Here is a 25193-nt window from a genome sequence, read left to right as displayed (position 1 = left end):
TTTAAAAGACACATTTTTATGCTATTGGAATTTTTAAAAAAATAGCAAATCATTTAAATTCATTTAAAGGATAAAATACCCTTTTCTTAAAATACACATTCCACCAAGGGGCATCTAACTTTCACAATTTAGGGATAATTCAGATGGTTTTCCCAATACTTCTGTGAGATCAATTGCACCGAGGAACTGTCCATTTTTATTAGGAGAATGAAGATGGAAGTAGTTAATTTTGAAGCATGGGGCAGCTTGAGGGAAGTTCAAGGATCAAGGTACAGTGCTAGGCTTGGGCCAGTATGAAGGCATTCAGTACTAGTAACCTGGGGAGATAGGATTAACAGAATAAAATGTAGATAGAAAGGGATATGAAAGGATGTTAAGAAGACATTAGAGGATTTGGGAGAGGTATTTGACAAAATGATTCTAAAGTTCTTCCAGAAGTATAAATACAAAGGACATGACCAACAGCTGAATGGATATACAGAGTGTGGTATTACCTACAATGGAATATTATTCAGCCATAAAAAGGAATTAGGTTCTAATACATGCTACAACATGGATGAATCTTAAAAATATACTAAGTGAAATAAACCAGGCATAAAAGGACAAATATTGTATGATTCCATTTATATAAAATATCTAGAATAGGCAAATTTACTGAGAGAGAAAGTAGATTGGAGGTTACCAGGGGCTGGGGGAGGAGGGTTATAGGAAGTTATTGCTTAATGGGCACAAAGTTTCTGTTCGAGGTGATAAAAAGTTTTAGAAAAAGAGTGGCGATGGTTGCACAATACTGTGTATATAATTAATGCCACTGAATTGTACACTTAAAAATTGTTTAAATGGAAGATTTCATGTTATACATGTTATGCCACAATAAAAGAAATAGTAAAAAAAAAAAACAAAAAGAAGGGACAAGTCAAGAAAAAAATTAAAGAACAAAGCAAGAGGAATGAAATTAGTCCTTGCCTTGCTATTTATTAAAATGCATTATTTTAAAATTATGATCATTAAAACAGTGAGATCCTGGCACAGAAACAAAGAAACAAATAAATGGTATCAAGTAGAAAGTCTATAAACCAACCTGATTATACACATGTATTTGGAATGGAATAAAGAAGGAATTTAAGTCAGTGAGAGGAAAGTAATGTATGAGCATCAACTAATGAGCCACTTGAAGAGGAACTGCCTCCTGAGGGCAGGAATTCTGCCTGCCTTACACAGCAATTATTCCCCAAGCAAAGTCATACCTGGTACAATGTAGGCATGCAGTTAAGGTTTGTTGAATGAATTAAAATTCATCCCTATATAATAAAATATACCAAAATAAATTCTAGATTGAATAAAATTTTTTTAACTGGGAAAAAAATCAAATACTGATAAATATGAAAAAGTAAAACCTCTGTACATATATATCAAAAGGTACATGAATAAGATTTAAAAGAAAATGAGAAGCTGAAATAATTATATATGTATATTTGTAATATATGAGACCAACATTGTGCCTTTATTTATAATTAGCACTTTTAACTCAATAATAAAAGGACAACTACCTCAAGAGAATAATAAAGTGTACCAACAGTCATAAAAAACTACAAATAACAAATAAGACTATGAAAAAATCTTACATCATTAATAATCAAAAAAACGAAAATTAAAATGATAGATACTATTTCACCCATCAGGTTGGCAACTATCAAACTATCTAGTGTTAGTGATGATTCAAGATATGAGTTTTCTCACACACTGCTGGAAGGGATATAAATTGATCGAACTGTTATGAAAGATAATTTGGCAGGAAATACCAAAAGTGTTTAAAATGTGAATACCGTTTGGTCACCTGATTCTATTTCTAATAATTTAGATTAAAAATAATTTAAAACACATACACATTTTTAAACTACAAGGTTGTTTATTTCTGCATTGTTCATAATAGAAAAAAGATTATAAACATTTCAATGTCCAACAATAAGGAATCGTTAAGTGAATTCATGGTACGTCCATACCAAAGAATACTACACTATCAGGAAAAAAAATGTTATAGACTATTTAACGAAATGAGGGAAATGTTCATTTTATATATATTTAGGTTTAAAAGCAGGTTATTAAATATTATTAGGCAAAATGATCCCATTTTTTGTGGAAAGGAAAAAATACAAAAACTGAAAGGATAATTATCAAAGTACTAATTGTGATTATCTGTGATTGCCAGGTTAAACGGCAATTTAAATGTTATTATTACTAACACGATCTACTAATTGTTCTTCAGTGAACATGTATTGCTACTATAATATAAAAGCAATAAAAGCAATAAAAGATGGCTTTAATTTTCATAAAGAAATAACAAGGAAGTTTGTCCTCTGTTCTCAGGACCCATGATTAATCAGCTATAATACCTGTCTCTTTCCCTGTGTCAAGCACATTTCTAAGAGCACTTGACACTATTTTATTTGATCCTTGCCCTTTTATTAGGTATCATTAACCCCATGAATGAGGTCCTGGGTTTAGAAAAAGGAGTGTGTTCAAGGCCATGAAACTAGTGGCAGAGCTAGGAATGCCCCCCTGGTGTCTGATGCTAAAGCTTATGTTCTTAACCACAAACTTTCCTGGCTCTGTTACGGAGTAGTTAGGCTTTTTGAGGGTAGACAAAAAACTAACCACCAGGTATCACAATTTCTATGAGAAAATGTTTTGGCATTCCAAACAACACACTTAGAAATGGTCATTGGGAAACAAATTTTTCTTAAAGTGTGTCACTTCTACCGATTTGCACAGTCTGTGTCTGTGTCACATAAATTCTTCTCAGAGGCAAAGTCCAGTACTGGGTAAGAGCACTAGGCCAGAATTAGATCCCTGGGTCAAACCTGACTCTAGCTATCCCTTAAGACCCATAAAACCTTGTGCAGTTATTTAACATCACTGGGTCTGACTCCTGATCAGTCAGATAAAGATAATGAAACATCCAGTTATAAGATAAATAAGTACTAGGGATGTAACGTACAACACGATAAGTGTAATTAACACTACTGTACCTTATACATGAAAGTTGTTGAGAGTACTTCCTAACAGTTTTCATCACAAGGAAAAAACTTTTTTCCAGTTTCTTTAATTTTGTATCTATATGAGATAATGGATGTTCACTAAACTTATTGTGGCAATAATTTCATGATGCATATAAGTTGAATCATTATGCTGTACACCTTAAACTTATACAGGGCTGTATGTCAATTATATCTCTATAAAACTGGAAGAAAAAAATAAAAATAAATAAATCTAAATTCACATACATGCATGCATACATACATACAATGATTGTCCTACCTCAAGGGGTTCTGGTGAGGATTAAATAAACTAATCCACATAGCGCTTTGATAGCTTAGTGTCTGACACATAGCAAACACTTGATAAATGGCAGTTACTCAAATCATTAATGTATTCTCTGGATAGTAAACTCTCCAAGGGCAAAAATCACTTGTTACATTGCTTTTGAATTTCTTAATGAGCACACTAGATGTTTGTTCCGTGGATTGAAGCTGAATGTGAAGTATTATCTGAAGGGAAGTCTCTGCGCTGCAAGCTCTCCGCTCTGATCCAACTTCATCGAGAGCCCTACCTTACTAACCTTTGTTCACTAATAGGAGCCTTGTTTTATTCTCAGCTGCAATGCAGTGACTAAAAAGAAAATCACAATTTTAAGGCTGTCTTTTTTTTTTTTTTTTTTTTAAGGAATTTTGCCTTTTCTTTTTTCTTATGGCTGTGTTGGCTCTTCGTTTCTGTGCAAGGGCTTTTTCTAGTTGCGGCAAGTGGTGGCAACTTCTCATCGCGGTGCGCGGGCCTCTCACTATTGCAGCCTCTCTTGTTGCGGGTTCCAGATGCGCAGGCTCAATAATTGTGGCTCACGGAGCTAGTTGCTCCGTGGTATGTGGGATCTTCCCAGACCAGGGCTCAGAACTCATGTACCCCTACATTCGCAGGCAGATTCTCAACCACTGCGCCACCCGGGAAGCCCTTAAAGCTGTCTTGAATTTCATTATTAAACATTATTGCCGTTTACTGATTGCATATCCAATATTTAAATGCAAGTTACTTTCATTTTAACAAGGCCTTTCAGGGAAAGATGTAACTTTACTAGCCTAGAAGTCGTTAAGGGCTTCCCTCGTGGCGCAGTGGTTGAGAGTCCGCCTGCCAATGCAGGGGACACGCGTTCGTGCCCCGGTTCGGGAAGGTCCCACCTGCCGCGAAGCGGCTGGGCCCGTGAGCCATGGCCGCTGGGCCTGCGCGTCCGGAGCCTGTGCTCCGCAATGGGAGAAACTACAACAGTGAGAGACCCGTGTAGAGCGAAAAAAAAAAAAAAAAATCGTTAAATAACACCTGAATTGTAACATCCTTGAATGTTTATTTATGGCACCCTGTAGAAAAGTAACTGTAACCTATTTCTCTCTTTCAGCAAGAAAGTAGCAAGAAGGAATCAGGACTCAGTCTTCCACTGAAAGTATTCAATCTGGATAAATCTGAGATGGCTAGCAGTGTTCATGTTCCATGTGTTACTTTGAAGTCAATGAAGCTGAACACCTCACTTTAGAAAGTTCTCTGAATCCTTGAGAGTATAACAGTGTGCTGATTTTAATTATGATATGACAGATTATAAAACAAATCTATAAATACTGATGTGCAAGTCCTGGCATAATTCTGTGAATACTCCCCAAAACAGGTAGTGAACATGTTCTTTCATCTAAATTGGGTCATATTATTATTATTATTTTTTTTTTTTTTTTTTGCGGTACGCGGGCCTCTCACTGCTGCGGCCTCTTCCGCTGCGGAGCACAGGCTCCGGACGCGCAGGCTCAGCAGCCATGGCTCACGGGCCCAGCCACTCCGCGGCACGTGGGATCCCCCCAGACCGGGGCACGAACCCGCGTCCCCTGCACCGGCAGGCGGACCCTCAACCACTGCGCCACCAGGGAAGCCCTAAATTGGGTCATATTAAATAAACCCAAGGAACCCAATTAAAAGCAGTGAGTTTCCCCAGGACTCAGTTAACAGTCTTACCTGACAATGCTCTTCTGGTGGCTAAATGACTTGCACTGAGCAACAAAGATGAAGAATTCCATTTATAAAGACAAATTGTCCTGGAATATTTCTTCTATTATAATGTTTTCAATTCATATTAGTGACAACTAAAACAAGGAAGAAACTTGACTGGATCAATCTAATGAATTGTAGCTCTAAATATGTCACTTCTCTTAAAAACCTCCAGTGACTCTCAAATGACTTCAAGACATGCAGGTTGGCATGAAAGCTCCACCATGACTTGGCTACAGCTTAATTCATTTCCCAAGACAACTCTTTCCCCTCCACCCACCTTTCCTCCATATCCTTCACTCCAGCAGAGGATCATCCATCTTCCCCTAAGAACCGCCTGCACTCTTCAGGTGTCTTTGCAAATGCTGGTCCTTCTCCAGGAGAGTGTATTTGTGAGTGTAGTTATTCTGGACATCCTTCAAGGCTCTGTTCACTTTTCCCCTTAATCTTATGATTGCACCAAAGGAGAGGTCAGGGGTTAGAAACCTCCCCTTCTTATAATGCTTAAGAGCAATACAAAGACATCTCAAAAAACATAATATCTAAATAAGAATAGTGTGATTGTGGTATAAACAGAAATTGAAGACAGAAGTCTTCAGGCCACTCCCACCCTTCCAACAGTGTTGCTACCTCTAATCTTATACAAAAATTTTGGCACTGCCTCTGATTCGATCTCCCTTTAAAAATGAATCTTCTTTCTCTTTGTGCCCATAGCATGCAGTTTTCCTTTTACTTTGGCCTTGACTACATCCCATCTCGGTAACAGTTGTTTGTGTTTAGACTGCCGTGTTATTTCCCCTGCTATTTCCTGAGAGCAAGAATTGAGGCTTACTCACCAGGTATCACTCACACTGCTTAACAGAGAGAGAGCATTACTCAAAGTAGGGGTTCAATACTTAGTGGCCTGGAAATGAGAACAGACAAATTGAGAGGCACAGTCTGAAAAATCAAGCCATGATTAATGAGTTAGCCTTATTAATTTCAAGCACACACACTAATAGTTCTGTCAGTGATTTCTATCTATAATCTCTTTGGCTTTATTTTCAGATCATTTCCTCCCTCAGTTCTGTTTATTTAGTCCCCACTCTGATGTTCCTAATGTATTAGTTCCCAAACTACATTTTTGAATGAGAACAAAGAGTTTCGTTGTTAAAATTAAAGTATGGACATCCTTTTCCCAATCCGCACACACACACAAAAATAAATTTATGGTTAGTATGTTTTCATTTTAAATTTTGTTCAAACCTTTGTTATTTCAACTAGAAGCTATGCATGCAAGTATATAGTTAATTTATTAATATTTCATGCGTTCATGTACAGAGAACATGATTTTTCAGTTGTTCACCTGAACACCAGAGAGAATCACTCTCCCAACCCTTTAACGTAACAAAAGTTTTAACATAACATTGCACCAAGAGGTTCAACTATTAGTCTGCTTTTCTAAGGATCTACATTTTTTAAATTGCATAAGGAAACTAATTTTAAATGTAGATGATAGAATAGATAAAAGATAACATATTTTACTATCTAAAATAATATAAACTGGAATACAGTGAATGTGATTTTTAAAAGTGGAGAAAATACACACAAAAATATACAATTTGTAAATTTCATGTTACAAATGGTGGTTTAATTACAAAATGCAGCATTTTCCTCTGTGATGTGAGTTACTGGTCAGTGCCAGATATTATGATAGCCTTTTATAAACTAACGATCAAGTCATGTCAATTAAAAAACCTTTAATTATTTTGTGCCTTTTATATCTGTCTATATACAGATACTTTTATCTATCCATTTGTATATAGGGAGACAAATACATATATACCCACATACACCGTTTTATTGGTTTTTTGTTTTCTATCCATAACTTGGTCTTCTATTTTCAGACTCTGTTAATGCTTCTGTTGAGACTGTTTTTCTAGCAAAATCCTGATAGCCAGCCTTGACAAGTGCTGCAGTGTTGTGAGTTTAGATTCATGATTCAATAATGCCCTAGGAGTCTCAGATTAAAAGTGCTATGGAAACGTCCTTTCCATGTACCTTTCTTACATATTCAAGGCAGAGTACACAGATTCTCCATGCTGCAGCTGAGTATGGTTGCTCTCTACTAAGCACTATGACATTTTGTTTCCAAACAGACTGCACTGCCCTGATGAATACTGCAGTTCGTCACAGAACTGTTTTCTTTATTCATTTCCTAGAAATGGAATGAGCTATTACTTAAGACCAAAATCTATCTCTAAAAAATTTTAATCATATGTTCCCAATACATTATGACATTATTAAATTATTTTGAAGTCTAAAGCCAGAAAAAAAAAAAAAAACTTCTGTGCTATCCCTTCAAACAATAGATGCCAAACTTGCTATTTTTCTGTCTCTTGTAACATACTACTTCAATAGGTTTACAAAGCATGAAGGTCCAAAAATAGCCTTCAACTTTTCTACAATAAATCTAAAATTAGCAACTTCTTATTTCCAGTCTATGAGGGTTTTTTTTCCCCATAAAGTCTCTATCAATTTAAAAATAAGCAGATAAGGGCATAAATGTGCACACATCTAATAAAAGTATCCTAATAAAAGTGTGAAGAAAAATATACATGGTCATTTGCATTCTACTGGGAAATTCTTTTAGTCTTAAACTTTTCCATAGCACTTGATATTTCAGAAGCCTGTAGAGTCTCTTTCACTTTCATCAAGTAATACCAACCAACCAGATCCATGAATCTTTGATTTAACTTTTTCTAAAACTGAAAGAAATTTTCCTATGGAGAATCCACATTTTTGTAACTCTGTGAGGCACTGGTCCTATTAATGTCAGTTTATTAATTGTGAGAGCATAGAAAATGACTTATTCAACTATTAGGAGATAAACTATTGTCTTCATTTATACATAATATGAATGTTCATGCAATAATTAATGTAGATACTTGGGGAAGAATTTTAGACAAAGAAAATAATTGTTTTAAACAAAATAAAAATTTTAAATCTGTGAAAAAGCCAACCATGTAGCTTGTTTAGAATTCAGCAGCTGGATAAACTTTTTCTTTTTTGACAAATAATGTGCTTCCTCTTTTCCGATTACAAGAATTAGAAAACTCACTCTGTTTCTTCTGACTTGGCTGCCAGGAAGCTCAGGAGTGACCTAAGGGCCCATTCACAGCAAATGGTTTCCTGCTCATGTTTAAGTATATTCTTTTCAATTTTTTTCATGATTTTTTTTACTTCATGGTTGTTTATTTCCATTTTATTATTCTGATGTATCTAAATTCTGTATATATGGAAAGAAGCAAGGAGTTCATTAATTTTGACAAGAAATTCATTCACAAACCATTTATTATGTATCCATTATGTGTTAGGCACTATTCTGTTCTAGAGGATGGGGATGAAGGTAGTTAAAAGATGATTTCCATGAGAGGAGCGAATATTTCTTATCGTATTCCTAAGAGAGAGGGGGAAAAAAAATCTCTCAATCAAACCAACTTCAAGAAAATGAAAATTTAAAAGAATTTCCTTAATAGAAAAGCCTGCCAACATCAATTTAACACTCACAAAGAGGAAGTTAATATAGTGAGTTTAGTTATCTTTCGACTGTTGCTTACAGGGGTATGGAAAACTGGTTACTTAATTATACAACCCTCTTCTCCAGTGTCCTGCAGTAAAACCAGCCTTCCTCCTTGGGCATGTGCTAGGTACTAATAACATCACTCATGAAATAAAAGCTTTTAAATAAATTGCCCCTTAATAACAGAGATCAATTTAAACATTCTAATCTCCAAGAAAGGGGCCTTTGGGTCTTAGACTTCCTACCTAGAAGCTTCTGATGTAAAAAATAAGTAGCACCTATTGGGGCAAGCCAAGAAAAAACGATGCACTTTTTGTGGGTAACCAGGCAAGGATAATTGTTAACTGGTAAAGCAGTTCCCTTTTATAGATGACTTCAAGGTTAGTGGGCCTAAATTTGCCCTTGCTTTCAGCTTTGTTTTGCTTTACTAGCTTGCAAATGTGTGTCTCACCGTGACCCTAGGTTGGCCTGCCTGCTGCCAGACTGATGTTGAGAAAGGTTTTGAAATTTACAAGGATCTTGCCTTTGCCCTCCACTCTCAGGGTGCAGCATTCTCACACACTCTAAAGTGTTGCCAGCTCACAATAGCCTTGTAGTCAGGGAAGCCAGCCTAGCAAGGCTGCCCACAGACGCACGTGCATGTCACCTGCCCCAGCAATTGCAAATAGACTAGCACATCTTGGGGCGACCTGCTTGTCTTCCACTTGCAAGAGAAAGCTGTGTAAATAATTATATTTCAGAAAGGGCAAAATATTGGACTTCTCAATATGAACTATGGGCACTTAGCCTTCTCAGACTAACATAAAGGTCTTTAAATAACAGAGCTGCCTGTACTTCACTGTGAAGCTAAGTTAAAACATTTTTTTAAAGTGGTGTCGTGTCTTAGTGACTTTCTAACGAACCCAAACACTGGAGTGGCTGACACTTTTTAAAGTAACTGTAAGCAGTACCTCAAAGGATTCAGAGAAGTAACAAGTAACAAAGGGTGACTGCTGATCTTGAAAAATCAGAGTGCTCTAATGAGGAAAAAAGCAGACCTAGAATAATAATAAAAAAAAATCCTACTTCCTTCCAAAAATGCTGCAAGGAGAATTTTAGAATGCAGCAAAGTAATCACTTCATTAATTTATGCAACACAACTCAAATTTTGGGGGACAAGCTATAACAGGGTCAAAATGGCCAGATATATAAAATACAGGTGCAAAAACTGTAACTTTATATTAAATGAGTGAGGTAAGAGTTGGGGAGGAGGATCAGGACCACTGAGCCTGACGTTTCTAGATCTCAGCATTCGACATCTCACTCACGTCAGTAAGTGAGTTAAATCACAGAAGGACAAAACAGGGAGGAAAGGACCAATTTCGGGAAGACAGCTGAGCCTTTCCTCCTCCATTTCGTTTAGATCTGTCTTTCTGGGCTTTCTTTCCTAACGGCATTTCGTTTGTAGGGAAGTTCTTCGTATCTTTCGGTCTAGTTATCTCATTGTACAAATCTTTGAAAAGGACCGAACTGTGGTTTGCTCTGCGCGCGGACATCTTTTCTTCTGCCCGAGTTCTCCCTAAGCCTTCAAGCAACTTTCACTGAAAAGGATGTCGCTGAGGGGCGATGAAGCTTGAAATCCCGCGGTCTTCTCATTCTCTTTTCTTTCTCTCTGCAGACGCCACCCCTACACCTCGCTCCCGCACTCCAGAGAATCCACCACCGTTTTTAATGATGCTGGGGCGTTTTAAAGAGTTTCCTCCGTTTCTCCCTCTGATCCGAGAAGCACTTTCAGTGTTAGACAAGGCGCCTGACCAGGGCATAGGCAAATGGGATATTCGAGGGGAATAAAAGACCTAATTGAAAAATCTCGTGCTGCCTAATTGCGGTCAAGTATCTTGCAGATAAGTTAGCATGTTATTAATCTGGTCTTTTGCCTTACGCATTCTTGTTTATTTAACAGACGTATAGAGCGCTTACCACGTAACAGGCACTGTTCTAAACGTTTTTAAAATATGACCCTCTTTGCTTAAGAAGTATTTTTTAAGCGACAGTAAATCCGCGTGTGCATTTCGAACGTCCCTGCCATATTTTTCTTTACAGCATGGTACAGTGGTTAAGTCTTCAGGGACAAATATGGAAGAACTGTAACCAGCTGCAACTTTATTTCAAGCAAGTCATTTCCCTCTTCGCAGTTTTTCGCAATTATTATAATTAAATACAGTAGGATAGTGAGAAAGAACTCTTAAATTTTTTTTCCGGTGATGATCTCAGGTTTTGCCCCCGGCGTTTCGAAGCGCCCGCTAATTTGATCGCGTGGCCAAGGTTAATTGCATCTGTAGACATTCGCTTTCAGAAAAATGCGCACCCTTCGCTGAAAGTCGTGAAGGCTGAGTTCGCCCCAGGCCGGAGGCGGCGTGTCCCCGCGTGGCCTGCGCGAACTGGCCGCGGGCGCATCCGCCGGGGAGGTGGGACGGGCGACCCGCGCAGATCTGGCTTTTCCCTAGCCGGGCTGTGAGGACCGAGAGCCGAGTGACGTCGGGGGAGGTCGGAGCCGAAGGGAGGCGAGCCCGCTCGGCTCCCCGCAGCGCGCTCAGGCAGCCGGCGCTGCAGCGAAGCAAAGGCCCGGAGACCCGCGCGGAGGGGAGGCCCACAGCCGAGCTGGGGGGTCACCGCCCCCCGCGGCCTCGAGCTGACCGGGTGCATCCCCACCAGGCCCCGCCCGGCTCCCGACGACTGTGTGTTTGCCCGGTGTTAAGTTTCAGAAGTCAGGATGGAACGTTTCGGGTTTCTGTTCACACGGTTATTGCAGGCGCCGCGGTGGGGACCGCACAAAAGAGACGAGGGCGTGTGGGGAAGGGGTTTTGTGGTTTAACGAGGGCTTAACCCGCGGACTGCAGGTCCTTCCCGCTCTCCCCCTGCCCTGCCCCGGCCCGGGCCGGGTCTTTTCAAGTCTCATCCCTTCCTCTTCTCCTCCCCGCCCCGCGCCGGTCTTGTGTAAGGAGAGAATGGAGTGTCAGAGGGGGACGCCCTAAACAGATCCCCAGAAAAATAAGACTCCGTCGTGGCGTAGGGCTGTGGCGACTGATTGACGCCTCTCTCTCAGAGGCTTTTCTGCCCTAAGCACCGAGCTGTCCCGGCGCAACGAGTGGAGTCTCGAGCTCGACCCCGACCAACCCGGCGCCCGCCTCCCGGTACCGCGGCGCCCCGGCGGGCCCACCGCCTCCCGCTGCCCTCACATAGACACAACTGCGTAGCGGGTTCAAAAAACTACCTCAGAGCATGGAGGGAAAAAGCAGCTTGAAAACATGTTTTACAAGCACATCTAGAGTTTTATACAACCCACGCTGTCCAGTGCACTAAAAACTGGACACGCATTCGTCTTTTAGAAAACAAATTAAATTTCCAAGCGCGATTTTTTTTCACGTCCGGGATTCTACTTAACTCTACCGCTGCGACTACCCAAACCAGGGAGTGTGGAGAATTGCAATTATCTGGATAATCCAAGCCCGAAAAAGTCGAACTTGAAAAACTACTAAACTTGTGTCCTGAAACACCCGCATCATTGCTCTAGTCCTTCCTGCCACCAGAGTAGACACAACTCCAGCCCACGGTCTACTCAGCGGGATCTATTATCCACAGCCTCAGTGGCCAAATGGAAAGAACTGATTAGGTGCAAATCGAAAATCGTTTGGTGGCCGGTCTCTCAGACCCTCCGACCGCCAGCTGTTAAGTACCTGGTCGGGGAAACTTGCGTCCTTATCTGTTCACAGCCCAGAGGCCGCGGAAGTAGCCTTGGGAGTTGCCAAAGAGAAAAGCAACTTTGATTTAGGGTTTTCGAAAACCCCAGAGGGCAAATGTGACCGCCAGGGTCAGTCAGTCAGCAGTTTTGGTCCAGACAAGGGACAGCCGAGTGGGGCGGTTCGGTTAAGCCACGGCGCCTCCCGACGTCACACACGCTCGCTCACACTCAGCCACGCGCTTGGGGTTATTCTTTAAACACAGGGCTGAAACTTCACCGGCAGACTGCTGGGTGCGGAGGAGCGACAAAACCCGAGGTCCAGAGCCCGCCCCTCGCCAGCCCGCCCCCGCCGCGCCCGCGCCCGCGCCCACGTCCGCGAGCTTCCCTAACTAGAGTTAGAGACTTCGCGCTCCCGCTCGCCGCCGCCTCTCCCCACCCGCGCTCAGCTCCCGGGCCCCAGATGCGCGGTCGCGTTCCCACGCCTCAGCCGGAGCTCCGCGGAGGGCTTTGGCGAGCGCGGCCCCGCCCCTCCGCTCCGGCCAATCCCGGGCCACGCTGACTCCAGAGGAGGCGGTGCCCGGCGGAGCTGCGGGGGCCTGCGCGCTGGAGGCGGGCGAGGGGGCCCCGCCCGCGCGGGGAGGCGTGGCCGGCGCCGGCTCTTGCGGCCGAGCTGGGCTGCAGCGTGGGAAAGAGCTGCGAGGAGCCGACCGCGCCGCCGCCCGAGCCGCGCCTGCCCGGGCCCAGGGAGGGCGGGAGGGAGGAGGCAGGCAGGGAGGGCGCTGCGTCCGGCTCGGTGTCCGAGGCTGCGGCCCGGCTGCACCCCGCGCGGTGTTCGCCGTGATGAAGCGCCCTTGCGAGGAGACGACCTCTGAGAGCGACATGGACGAGACCATCGACGTGGGGAGCGAGAACAATTACTCGGGGTGAGCGCGGGCTCGGCGGGAGCTGTCCGGAGCCCGAGGCATCGGGGAGCTTTGTGTACGAGCGGCTACTTGGAAATCCCGAGGTTCCTCTCCGCCGCGTTCTAACCGAGCGGGGAAAGTTTTGCCCGAAAAACTTTCAGGGGTGGGCGCTCACGGAGCGCGTGTTCGTGTGGGGCGAGGCATGTGGGTTTGCACCTTAGGGGTGGGGCGGCTGAAAGTGTGCAGAGGTTGGCGAAGGAGGGTCCCCGGCTGTCAGCGTTGGGCGTGCGGACTGGCATGCCCGGGAGACGGGCGACGCCCCCGCCACCGAAACTGCATTTGGGAGCACTTTCAAAATGGGCCAGGCGAAGAGGAAAAAAAATGATTTTTTTTATTTTTAAAGAGATTAAAAGATGACTTGCTTTTGGAGCCATGAAAGCAATTAGCGATGTCAAGGATAAGTAGGCTGAGATTTCCAGGTTGATCGAATGTGACTTGGCTGACGGGAGTGTGAGTGACAGATGAAGGATCGTTTCAAGCATCATCTCTTTGCTTGTTCCTGAGTCTGGAGAAGATCGAGATCGTGATCACGGAAGCCAGACCTCCACTTTCCAGTGACAGAGGGAGGTTATGGAGTCGTTTTAGTGCCAAGGCGGGTCAAATGATAATTGCTTCTAATTGGCATCCCCAGAAGCACCTTAATTATTTATCTGCAGCTGTCACTCAAAGAGTAAAATTCTACGTTTGGAAACCTGGTTTTCTTTCAATATTATGATTCTAATAAGTACAAACCTTAGCCTGGAATCAGCAAAAGCAAAGATATTTGCTTGAAACGTTGTTTGCAAAGTATCTTCTAATTATTAAAGTGTTGTGTCATCTTAAAAAATGGGATCCGAAAAACAAAAGATGTCATGTGAAAGGTGAAACCAGTTGAGAAGGGGGTGGGAATGAGGGGAACAGTTAATTCAGAAATAAGATCCAGAAGTGAGAAGGTGAGGTAATAAGAACCTGGTGTGTGCAATATTTCTATAATGAAAGAGAACAAATAACAGGAACCTGGAGAATTTGAGAACATGAGGAAGCAGAGTATCTATGAATTATGAAGAGAAACAGATACAAACTAGAAAGGATCATAAAAATTATGTGACAATGTAGTGATTTGACTGAACTTTTGATATAAAATTTTTTTTCATTAGCAAACTCAAGATGGATTACAACTCTGAGAGGTTTAAGCTTAGATTGAAGGCTGAGAGATACTCACCTAGAGTTTTATTTTCAAAGTAAAACATTTACCTAGTAGTTGATCTAATTTTAATTTTTCTATTAGTGGCATATTTAATTTGGGGTCATTCTTTTGGAAGATTAATATAGAAAATATTGAATTTGTCATTTTTTTTCTTGTATGACTACTTGGAGTTTTGAAATAGTAAGGTAACTTCTGTTTAATTTAAAGATTGCATCTAGGGACAACGGTTTGACATGTGATGGCTGTATATCTATTTGATAGTAATTATTTTAAAATAGCTTTGCTTTGTTCAGTGGGTCTTACCAGAGGGAGGAAGAGGGATGCTATTAGAGATTTATTGACTTTTAAGAAACATTTATGAGTGGAACGAGGAAGTACTAATATCTAACTTCTCACCCTGACTGCCCATAATTATTTCATTGGGAGGCTCAGTAAAAGTTTAAGGATGTTTTTGCCAGTGGATTTGACATCTGGATTACTCATTAAAATTAAAAGAAAAAAAGTCATGATTCATATCTGAAGAGAGATATAAGAGCTGAAAGCAAAGTCTGTAAAGAGCAAGAATTAAGAATAAAATAATGCTGATCTGAACTGTGCTCTCACTCTGAATATTTAATGGGTGCCATGAAGCACCCAGAAGAAAACAATTGTTATGTTAATGCAGCACCTGACAAACTCTTCTTATTTCATAGACAAAGTACTAGCTCTGTGATTAGATCGAATTCTCCAACAACGACATCTCAGATTATGGCAAGAAAGAAAAGGAGAGGGGTATGTGATTTTTTTTTGGTCTTTTTATTTCATGTAATCCAGCCTAATGTGTAGCAGTTGTATTTTTCCATTACGAGTAATTTTATCATTTGTGTATTCATGAACTTTTGTTGTTGTTTTGCTTTTGGGGATAGATAATAGAGAAAAGGCGTCGAGATCGGATAAATAACAGTTTATCTGAGCTGAGACGACTGGTGCCAACCGCTTTTGAAAAACAAGTAAGCTGCCCCCCCATCCTGACCACCCCACCAGTGCGCTCAAAAAAGCTGATTCTCTCATCTGGCAACGTGGGTTCTTCTTAAAGCTCATTAAAATAATGGTGTATGTGCCGTGATCTGGCACAGAGCAGCTATTTCAATAAAATGCTTTGTTGTGGCAAAACTATTAAAAACATAATCCATCATGAAGTTGAAAAACATTTCCATTCTCTAGCTTATTTTCCCCTTAAGGGTAACATGTTCATGCTCTCTCTGTTCTTTCTGTGAATACCAGTAGTGGTTTTGTTTAAAACTGAGCTGTATGTAGTATTCTTCTTCTTCAGAAAAGATATCTATGTGAAATTTCATTTTTGTCTCAAACTATTCTTTAAAAAGTAAGCTTTTTATTTTAAAAAATAATCAAAGCCGAGGAAGTAACACCTCTAGCTCTATTTCCTAAATAATACTACTAACAAAATTTATTTACCAAACACTTGGTTTCATTTTTAATCCCTGGCTTAATAGAATGATGTTTGTTTTGAGGCATCTTTGTGGAAGTTTGGTAAAAATCAAACTAGCCATAAATTTCCCTTTTCAGAATTAAAGTATTCCTTTACCAAAAAAAAAAAAAAAAAAGGAAGGAAAAAAGATTTGCACACTTAGTAAAGTAGGAAGCCAAATGTTTAAATCTTCCTTTTCACTTTGGAAGAGTTGTGTTTTTCCTCCTGCCGCCATGGCTGATAGATTTCAAAGAGCATCTTTCAAAGAGTATGGCATCATACCTTTGTTGAAAATAACTTTCAATTAAATTCAAATAGGGTATAAGACAGCTGTTGTTTGTTTATTCCATTTTGTTGTTTACTTCATGAACCACAAACATTATAAAGCAAGCCCTACAAAGCCCTTGGAAATTATCCAGAAACTGCAGTTTTGTTATTAGTCACTTTCACTGAAACTACTGTACATATTCATGGAAAAACTGAACATTGACAGAAGTACAAGTTGTCAAATGCTGTTGACTATACATTTTTAAGAGAAAAAAGGCACCACTCTATATGCTGAAACTGTCTTTAATGAGCTAAATGTAATGGGCAAATTATAGTTTTGATTATTAGCATTTCCCATGACAATACGTTGAAAATGAAAATATCAGTAATCAGTGATGTTTTTACTTTCAGTGCTGTAATGTCTACAATTATGAGAAACAGTTTGGTGATTTTTTTGGCGGGGGGTTCAGGGGGTTGGAGTTCATTAGATTTTTTTTCTTAAATGTCGACTTAAACCTTAAAAGCAAACCTCAGTAGTTTGGCAGTTAGTTACCATAAACACAGGCTTTCCCATTTGCTGAGCTTGGCGACCAACCCTAGAGAGCTGGCCCTGTCACAATATAATTAGAAGAGTGTTCTTTCAAGCAGTTTAAGTCACTCTGGCACTCTCACCATGTACTGGGTGCTGACAATTTTCACAAAACAAGTAAAGCATAGGAACCTGAAATAAACTGCAGTTTCCTTTTCAAGAAAACATACTGATTTAATTATTTAGCTCTTCCAAGAAATTAGAAGCCACCCACAGCCCTCTGAGACAGTTTAAAGTGGCACATTTGTATTTCAGTTGGTTTCCAGAGGTTGCCTTGTTTTAAAATGGGGGAGGGGCATAAAAATATAATGAGAATTTTATTAAGAACTACTTTAAAGGATTCAAATGTCCTTAAGCATTTTGATGCTTATTAGATTAAAGTTAGATTATGCTTTCTTGTTTATGATCTTGGAATTTACAGTGACACCTGCTGGTAATTATTGGGAAAAAAAAAACCCTTGGAAGTCTTCTCTTCGTACTTTTGGTTCTATACTTACAGTGGTGTAGTATGAATTACCTTAAAGGCATAATAGAATTTTCTATTTTTGAAGAATATGCTTTTTAACAATAATTTGCTGAGATCCTATCTGCTTTTCCTCCAGAGTTGGATTCAACTGATCTAGACTTCAGCATTATATAAGACTATTGTATATCCCCTGATAAAATAAAGTATATTATTAACCAGTTTGATGAAGTTTGAGATTTTTGCAGTTGTAGTAGTTTGGGTAGAGTGATCTTAGTGTAATTAATTTTGTGTTTAAAAATTATTTATTATGACTTTTAGTCTTTAAAAGTTAAAATGGCAAATATCTGTCATTAGGTGTGATACAATTAGTGTTTTCATGTAAAGTTCAGGAAGAATTCATATTTTTCTGTGAAAAAGTTAAACTTAGAATTTTCTAGTGAGAGGGAAAATTAAAAATTCAGGGTAAGTTTTTCCAAATTCATTTCCATAAGACTTATAAGATTTTTATTATTTGTTTATTCAGGGATCTGCAAAGTTAGAAAAAGCTGAAATACTGCAAATGACAGTCGATCATTTAAAGATGCTTCAGGCAACTGGGGGTAAAGGTAAGTAGGTGACTTCATCCCCCACCGCCGCCCCTTCTACCTTTCTCTTTTCATTTTTTCTCCCTAAGATTGTAAGGAAGTCATAGTTGAACAGTTCTTTAACGAGCTGCGATAGGAGGTCCCAGATTAAAGCCGTGGAAATCAATGCTAATGGCAGGATTGAACTCGTGGGAAAGAACTTCTGGAACAAAAGAAGCACTTGACCCTGGGCTTGTGTTTGCTTTTATAATACTGTGGGAGTAAAGCTTCATTCACAGCAGCCTGGTCAGAGGTTTGTTAGGGACTTTCAGAAGTGCATGCTGGAATTTGTACAGAAAGACAAAACAAACACACAAACATCCAAACATAAACAGGAGGTTAGACTCAATCTTTTTCTCTTCTTCTTTCCCTCTCCCCAGTCCCCCGTTAAATCAGGGATAGGACTCACTATAATGCAGCTATTCCAAAGGAAGTGAATTTTCATTGTTGTTTTCAGAGTTTCGTTGATCTTGGATTTAGACCACACAGAGCATTTGAAGTGCAGGTAGCGAATCTCTGTCCTGGAAACCACTTGATGGAGCAGTCACCCCTGTGTAGAGCAACCAGGAGCAGGTGCCCTGGGCCCAGTGCTGTGGAGAGGTGTCTTCTGTACTGGATAGTGATTTAGGGAAGAATAGTCCAGTTCCTGACCCTCACTTCATGCTGTGAATGGACTTGAGATCCTAAACGATGTAGTATTCATTCAGATTTCATTATCCCACTTCTCACACATCACTCAGACTTGATTTTGCCCTTTTATATCTTTTTCACCCTTCAAGCAGGCCTTTGGTATTCATCTTAGCCAAGGGTGCTGTTCCATATATTTGATAACTGGGTAGGGAGAGGGTACCACAGGGGCTAAGTGCTGCAGCTACACCCTGAACGCTTATCTCTGCGCAGCATTAGCCTTTTATTATGTAGTATCAGAGTTTGCCCTAGATCAGGACAGGGACAGGGCATTGGAGGGAAATAGCTGTTTATCAATTGGTACAGAAGCATTTCAGTGTTTAACTCCAGCTGAGGACCTGTGGAGCATCAGCCCTGACCTTCACCATCTTTTACCTGTGTGAGATCGGGGGGAGTGATCATTGTAAAGGGACGCCCTCACACACGGTGTGACTTACCCTCTGTTGTACCTTCTCAAGGAACCGTCCTGCTTGAATAACCATCCTGAATGGGTATGGAATTGTGATTTCTACTCTTTAAAATGTAGCCCTCAGCATAGGCTGCAAATATTCTTACGTAATAGGGAAGAGAACTGGATGAAATTCTAGAAGCCTGTGATCCAGCCCAGCTTGGCCACAGACCCACCTTTAAGCCGAGACAGAGGTGCTGGGCTGCACAGGGAGGCCTGTACTAGCCCTCTGAGCCCTCAAGGCTCCCCGCCGCCCCAGGATTCTGTCTCTACACCTGCTCCCTCAGGATGTTAGGGGACTGATCGGGTTAGTGATCGTGCAGGGAAAGTTGTTTGATTGCTTTACTTCCCTTGGCATTGTTACCCACAAGGCTAAGAATTTTTATCAGCATTTCAAATATTTGGCATGAGCTATACTTCTAAAGAGTAATATTGTTCTTATGCCTTATTATAAACACTAAGTTCCATCTTGGTTGCTATTCTTGGCTACCTGAACAGTCCTAAAATTCATCCCAAAATAGTTTGTGAACAGACATTTCTGAGCAAGCTCCATACAAGTCGCCTGACTGCCAGCACATTAGAGAGGTCACCTCGCAGGAGAACATGTGGGCCTTGAAGAAGTGGGGCTGGCAGTGTGGGCTCGAATTGTTAAAGACTCACAGCTGCTATGGGGGCCTCAAAATGTACTGGTGAAGGACAGACTGCATTTGGGTTGCCTGGTTTCAAATCCTGGCTTGTTTTTCTTTTCTTTTCTTTTTTTTTTTTTTTTGGTCTGTGACCCTGGATAAAGGGCTGACCTTTTCTGAGCCCCAGTTTCTTCATTTGTAAAATGAGGACAGTGACAGTGTTCACTTCATAAGGTCGTTGTGAGCTTATTCACTTAAAGCCCAGAGAGCAGTGATGGGAGTGGTGTGGACCCCTGTGCTATGATTATTGGCCCAATATGCAGTCGCAGGAAACAGTTGCTCATCATCATTTCCCTCTGCATTCAGCAACAGTATAGGAATTACATAATTTATATTCCTTAAGATGCAACAGAGGACTCACCCATATACAACCACATACAGCTGGCAAATCACAAATTTCAATTACTTCATGCCGACTCATGAAGATTCTTGGAAGCTCCTGGGGTACAATTCTGTTGGTCCATTCTTTAGTCTGTCTTGGTATTGCAGGAGTTTCTAGAGAGGATTTAGTAGAGTAACGTAAATTTCTAGATCCTTCTGGGTTTCTGGACTCTTGTCTACTCTGATGATTATCTCCCTTCTCTCATGAAGTCAGAAGTCTGCAAAGCCTTGCAGAGAACCCTGAGGACTCTTATGTGAAGTCTTTCTTTGGAGGCGTCTTCTTCAGGAAGAACTTTCCCTCCTAATGCCAGGGGCTTTATTGCTGACCATGCTGAAGTCCTGGGATGATGACTCTTTTTGTTGCTGATCTTCCACATTTCATGATATTCTCTTATGTCAGCTTTGTGCTGTTGTTGTTACTGCCTTAATGGTGTATATTTTTTCCTCAAATTTCTTTTTGGGACTTCCAAATTTCTGTTGAAATTCTAGCTCTTGGACTTTGAATATTGTGACTACTATTTTCCAAAGTGCTAGTCTAATTGTTAATAGATGATAAACAAAACAGGTAATACTTTGATCTACAAAAACATAAAAAAGGTAATGTAGTAAATGCCTTAGATGAAAATAACCTCGTTCGAATGTGGTATTTCTCATTTATGTATATACACATCCCCGAAGTGAGTAGACTAAATTTTAATTAGAAAATTGTTTAAAAAAAAAGTTGCAGGGCCTCCCTGGTGGCGCAGTGGTTGAGAGTCCGCCTGCCGATGCAGGGGATACGGGTTCGTGCCCCGGTCTGGGAGGATCCCATATGCCGTGGAGCGGCTGGGCCCGTGAGCCATGGCCGCTGGGCCTGCGCATCCGGAGCCTGTGCTCCGCAACGGGAGAGGCCACAACAGTGAGAGGCCCACATAACGCAAAAAGGAAAAAAAAAAAAAAAAAAAAAGTTGCAAATGAGAGAAAAGTCTAAAAAGGATACGTTTATACATATTAGAGTCACTTATTCAAAGTGGTGACATCTTCCCAAATGTCTGATTACTATCAGTATGCTAAATTGGCACTGATACTAATCAGATGTTACTATTTTCTATTCTAACGTATTATCTTTGGATAAAAAGCTATTCTTGGGGCTTCCCTGGTGGTGCAGTGGTTGAGAGTCCGCCTGCCGATGCAGGGGACGTGGGTTCGTGCCCCGGTCCGGGAAGATCCCACATGCTGCGGAGCGGCTGGGCCCGTGAGCCATGGCCGCTGAGCCTGCGCGTCCGGAGCCTGTGCTCCACAACGGGAGAGGCCACAACAGTGAGAGGCCCGTGTACCACAAAAAAAAAAAAAGCTGTTCTCATAAATGTGACCAGCTCTAGCCATTTTAATGGTAGTAACCTTAGGTGTAAGGGTATGTGCATACACACTGACACAATTAAAATACTTTTTTCTTGGACAGATGCCAGAAAAAAGTAAGCTAACCAATGAAAGAAATATATATTTGGACTTCAGGAAAACTAGGAGTTATAGTAATGTTATATTACCTGATAGAAAAATAAGATCTTCAAATTAGTAACCAAATTTTTAATAATCATTTTGCTTCCTTAACTTTTTACCATACAAAGTAATGTTGTTTTCATTTTGCTGATAAAAAACACTGAGTCGGGCTTCCCTGGTGGCGCAGTGGTTGAGAGTCCGCCTGCCAATGCAGAGGACACGGGTTCGTGCCCCGGTCCGGGAAGATCCCACACGCCGCGGAGTGGCTAGGCCCGTGAGCCATGGCCGCTGAGCCTGCGCGTTCGGAGCCTGCGCTCCGCAACGGGAGAGGCCACAACAGTGAGAGGCCCGTGTACCGAAAAAAAAAAAAAAAAAAAAAAAAACAGTCAAGAAGCATTTATGAATTTATTAAGCAGTTCTGGCACATTTCTAGAAAAGTCCTCAAACTGCTCATATGCATTTCACATCTCGGTTATAAATGCCAAGAGAGTGAGGATGTTTCAGATAAACCCTTTAATCTCCAATTCATGTGACAGAGACAGAGAGACTGGTACTCTGTTATACCGTGGAAAAGTTTACTAGAAAATTTCACTCTCCCACAATACAAAAGAAGAGACACTATTTTTTTTTCTGGAAGTGTTTGCAACACAGATGTTCTTAATTCTTTTCCCCACTGTGCTGTTTGGTTGCAGGAACAACTGCAGTGCATACAATGCCAGAGTTGTCACACATGTGAATTGCAAAGTTCACTTTCTTAACTTCTGCAAAAATTACAACCATAAATAGCTGGCAACGTTCTCAGAAAGGATCGTCGTCCTCCTTAAATCTCTGAAGGACAGGGTGGAACGTAGGTGGTGGCTACTCTTCATAATTGTATCATTCTTTCTCTCACTGTCTCTCCTGGCCCCCACTTTGCTCAAACCTCCTTTCAGGCTACTTTGACGCCCATGCTCTTGCCATGGACTTCATGAGCATTGGATTCCGAGAGTGCTTAACCGAAGTGGCAAGGTACCTGAGCTCTGTGGAAGGCCTGGACTCCTCCGATCCACTGCGGGTGCGCCTGGTCTCTCATCTCAGCACGTGTGCCTCACAGCGAGAGGCGGCGGCAATGACCTCCTCTCTGGCCCACCACCATCACCCCCTGCATCCTCACCACTGGGCGGCGGCCTTCCACCACCTTCCAGCAGCCCTGCTCCAACCCAGTGGACTCCACGCCTCGGAGCCCACGCCTTGCCGCCTCTCCACCACTTCAGAAGTGCCTCCTGCCCACGGCTCCACCCTCCTCACGGCCACGTTTGCCCACGCAGACTCTGCCCTTCGGATGCCGTCAACAGGCAGTGTCGCCCCCTGTGTGCCACCTCTCTCCACTTCTCTCTTGTCCCTCTCAGCCACTGTCCACGCGGCCGCTGCAGCAGCCACGGCAGCTGCGCACAGCTTCCCTCTGTCCTTCGCTGGGGCGTTCCCCATGCTCCCCCCAAACGCAGCTGCAGCCGTGGCAGCTGCCACAGCCATCAGCCCTCCCTTGTCGGTATCAGCCACGTCCAGCCCTCAGCAGACAAGCAGTGGAACAAACAGTAAACCTTACCGACCCTGGGGGACAGAAGTGGGAGCTTTTTAAGTTTTCCCTGAACTTCTTGCAGTAGTAACTGAATGTCCTTCATTTCAGAGTCAGCTTAAAACCTCTGCACCCTGAAAGTAGCCATACAGATGTCTGCGGATCCACAAAGGAACAATAAAGCTATTTGAGACACAAACCTCAGAAGTGGAAATGTGGTATTATCTTTTTTCTCTGTTTCAGTTTAAGGCAGTTTGGTAACTGACATCAGCAACTTTTGAAAATGTCACACTTGTTTTCATTTAGAGGTCTCCTGGAAAATATACGGACTGAACCATCCAGCAGTGCATCACGATGTCTGAATTGGGGAAGAAAAATGCCCTGACTGAATTTTCTTGAAACTAAGTGGAAAAAAAAATATTCGTGTTTCATAAGTGCCTGAGCTAGTAAAGTTTTCTTTTGAACATACAACGTTGCACAAGTAAAGAAGAGCGTAGAGGTTAGGTTAGGAAAGGAGAAGGGAGAGAAGTCTTGCATTAGGCTGCAGACGTTTTAGTACAAATAACAGAAAAGAGCACTCTGTTGAAATCCACAGGTTTTTATTGGCCAAAAGGATTGCTGAAAGTAATTTTCAAGTTGAGAAACCTAGTTTTATCTTAGTTTGCTTTTTTTGTACAAACTTGCCAAGTTGTGACATTTAACAATGTATTAGTATAAGCAATTATTACGTCAGTGCTCAGATTAACAAGCATTTCTGCCCTGCCTGCAAACCCCCAGGCACTTCTTTTTTTATGGCTCAAAATATGGTGCTTCTTTATATAAATCATGCATTTATAGAGTGCACCTCGAAGCAGTTGCCTACTGTGTGCCCACCAGAGGCTATCTGACTCATGCCAACTTGAAAACTCTCCAGTTTGTAAAAGTTTAATTTATTCAGTTTCATTTGGACAATTTTTACATATTTATCCTCTTCATTTCATCCCGATAACATGTAAAATCTATTCTTGTCACCTTTTGGGGAGAAGTTGCATTTCTGGAAGTGATGAGGCAAGGAGAGGACAAAGCCACGATTTTTAAATGTCCTTTGTCAAGCTTGTGATTGTATTTGATCCCAAATCAAGATGAATGTATGCAATGAGATGTACATAAATTATTTTTGTCCATGCCTAGACTAGTGCTACATAATGGTGTTGTTTTTATTTTGTTTAATGACAAAATAATCTCTTAATACTTTGAAATTGAGCACGTGAGAATTTATGTTTGAAAGACAAAGACACAGCATGTATTATTATGCACTTCATTTCTCTGCTGTGTGGAGAAAGCAATAGACATTATGAGAATGTTAAACATTATGCAAAATTATACTTTTAAATATTTGTTTTAAAATTACTGTACCTAGTCTTTTTTGTATTACTTTGTAACCTTTTTCTATGCAAAAGTCTACATATCACTAATTAAATGAAGTCCTTTTTTGACCATTTTTATGTGGATGAGTTGCTTTGCAGAATGGAAAGTTGACATGAATTTCAAGCAAGGCCTTGTTTCGCTAACAAATTAAGCCATGGCTTTTCTTTTTCTCTTTCAAAGTCATTTGATACAATTCACGGCCTTGAAAATAGCATGTATTTGAACTTGTAAACTAATTAAGCATAGGTATGACATCATTTGGAGGTAGGAAGTGATCAGTTTTCTCTGCCTTTTATTCTTAACCATTCTTCTTGGAAAAGTGCAAATACCAGAAGGTCAAATAACAGTATACTGAACATAGGGTAATAAGCTAGAATGTGTCATACATTTTGGAACTCAAAAATATGTATAGAGTATTTTTAAAACATCACATGCATGCATGATAGGTGTGTGTGTGTATGTGTATATATATATATGCCTCCTGATGATAAATTCTCTGTACCTACCTCAAGATTTCTTTTGATGCTGTAGAAATTAGGCAGGTATCCCTCCTTCTTCAGTGAAGCCTAAAATAGACTATTTCAGAGTTTCTGAAGCTGTTGGGCCAAACATATGAAGAATTTTTAA

At 41.1% G+C, this 25193-nt stretch overlaps 1 protein-coding gene across 1 annotated transcript; it reads left to right on the top strand.

The window, feature by feature from the left end:
- Positions 1 to 13202: 13202 nt before the first annotated feature.
- On the top strand, positions 13203 to 23399 carry HEY2 (hes related family bHLH transcription factor with YRPW motif 2). Its single transcript, XM_060115091.1, has 5 exons — positions 13203 to 13285; positions 15203 to 15281; positions 15416 to 15499; positions 17824 to 17905; positions 22537 to 23399. The coding sequence occupies exons 1-5, from the start codon at positions 13203 to 13205 to the stop codon at positions 23220 to 23222; spliced, it is 1014 nt and encodes a 337-aa protein (XP_059971074.1). The 3' UTR covers positions 23223 to 23399.
- Positions 23400 to 25193: the final 1794 nt, after the last annotated feature.

This window comes from Mesoplodon densirostris, chromosome 12 (genome assembly GCF_025265405.1).
Source record: "Mesoplodon densirostris isolate mMesDen1 chromosome 12, mMesDen1 primary haplotype, whole genome shotgun sequence".
NCBI classification, from domain to species: domain Eukaryota; kingdom Metazoa; phylum Chordata; class Mammalia; order Artiodactyla; family Ziphiidae; genus Mesoplodon; species Mesoplodon densirostris.
Note: the sequence above shows the minus strand (reverse complement) of the source record. Positions and strands in the feature narration are given on the sequence as shown.

Coding starts and splice junctions, on each gene's coding strand:
- HEY2 (XM_060115091.1), top strand. CDS start 13,203: ATGAAGCGCCCTTGCGAGGAGACGACCTCTGAGAGCGACATGGACGAG. Junction 15,500..17,823: donor CAACCGCTTTTGAAAAACAA/GTAAGCTGCCCC, acceptor TTGTTTATTCAG/GGATCTGCAAAGTTAGAAAA. Junction 17,906..22,536: donor TCAGGCAACTGGGGGTAAAG/GTAAGTAGGTGA, acceptor ACCTCCTTTCAG/GCTACTTTGACGCCCATGCT.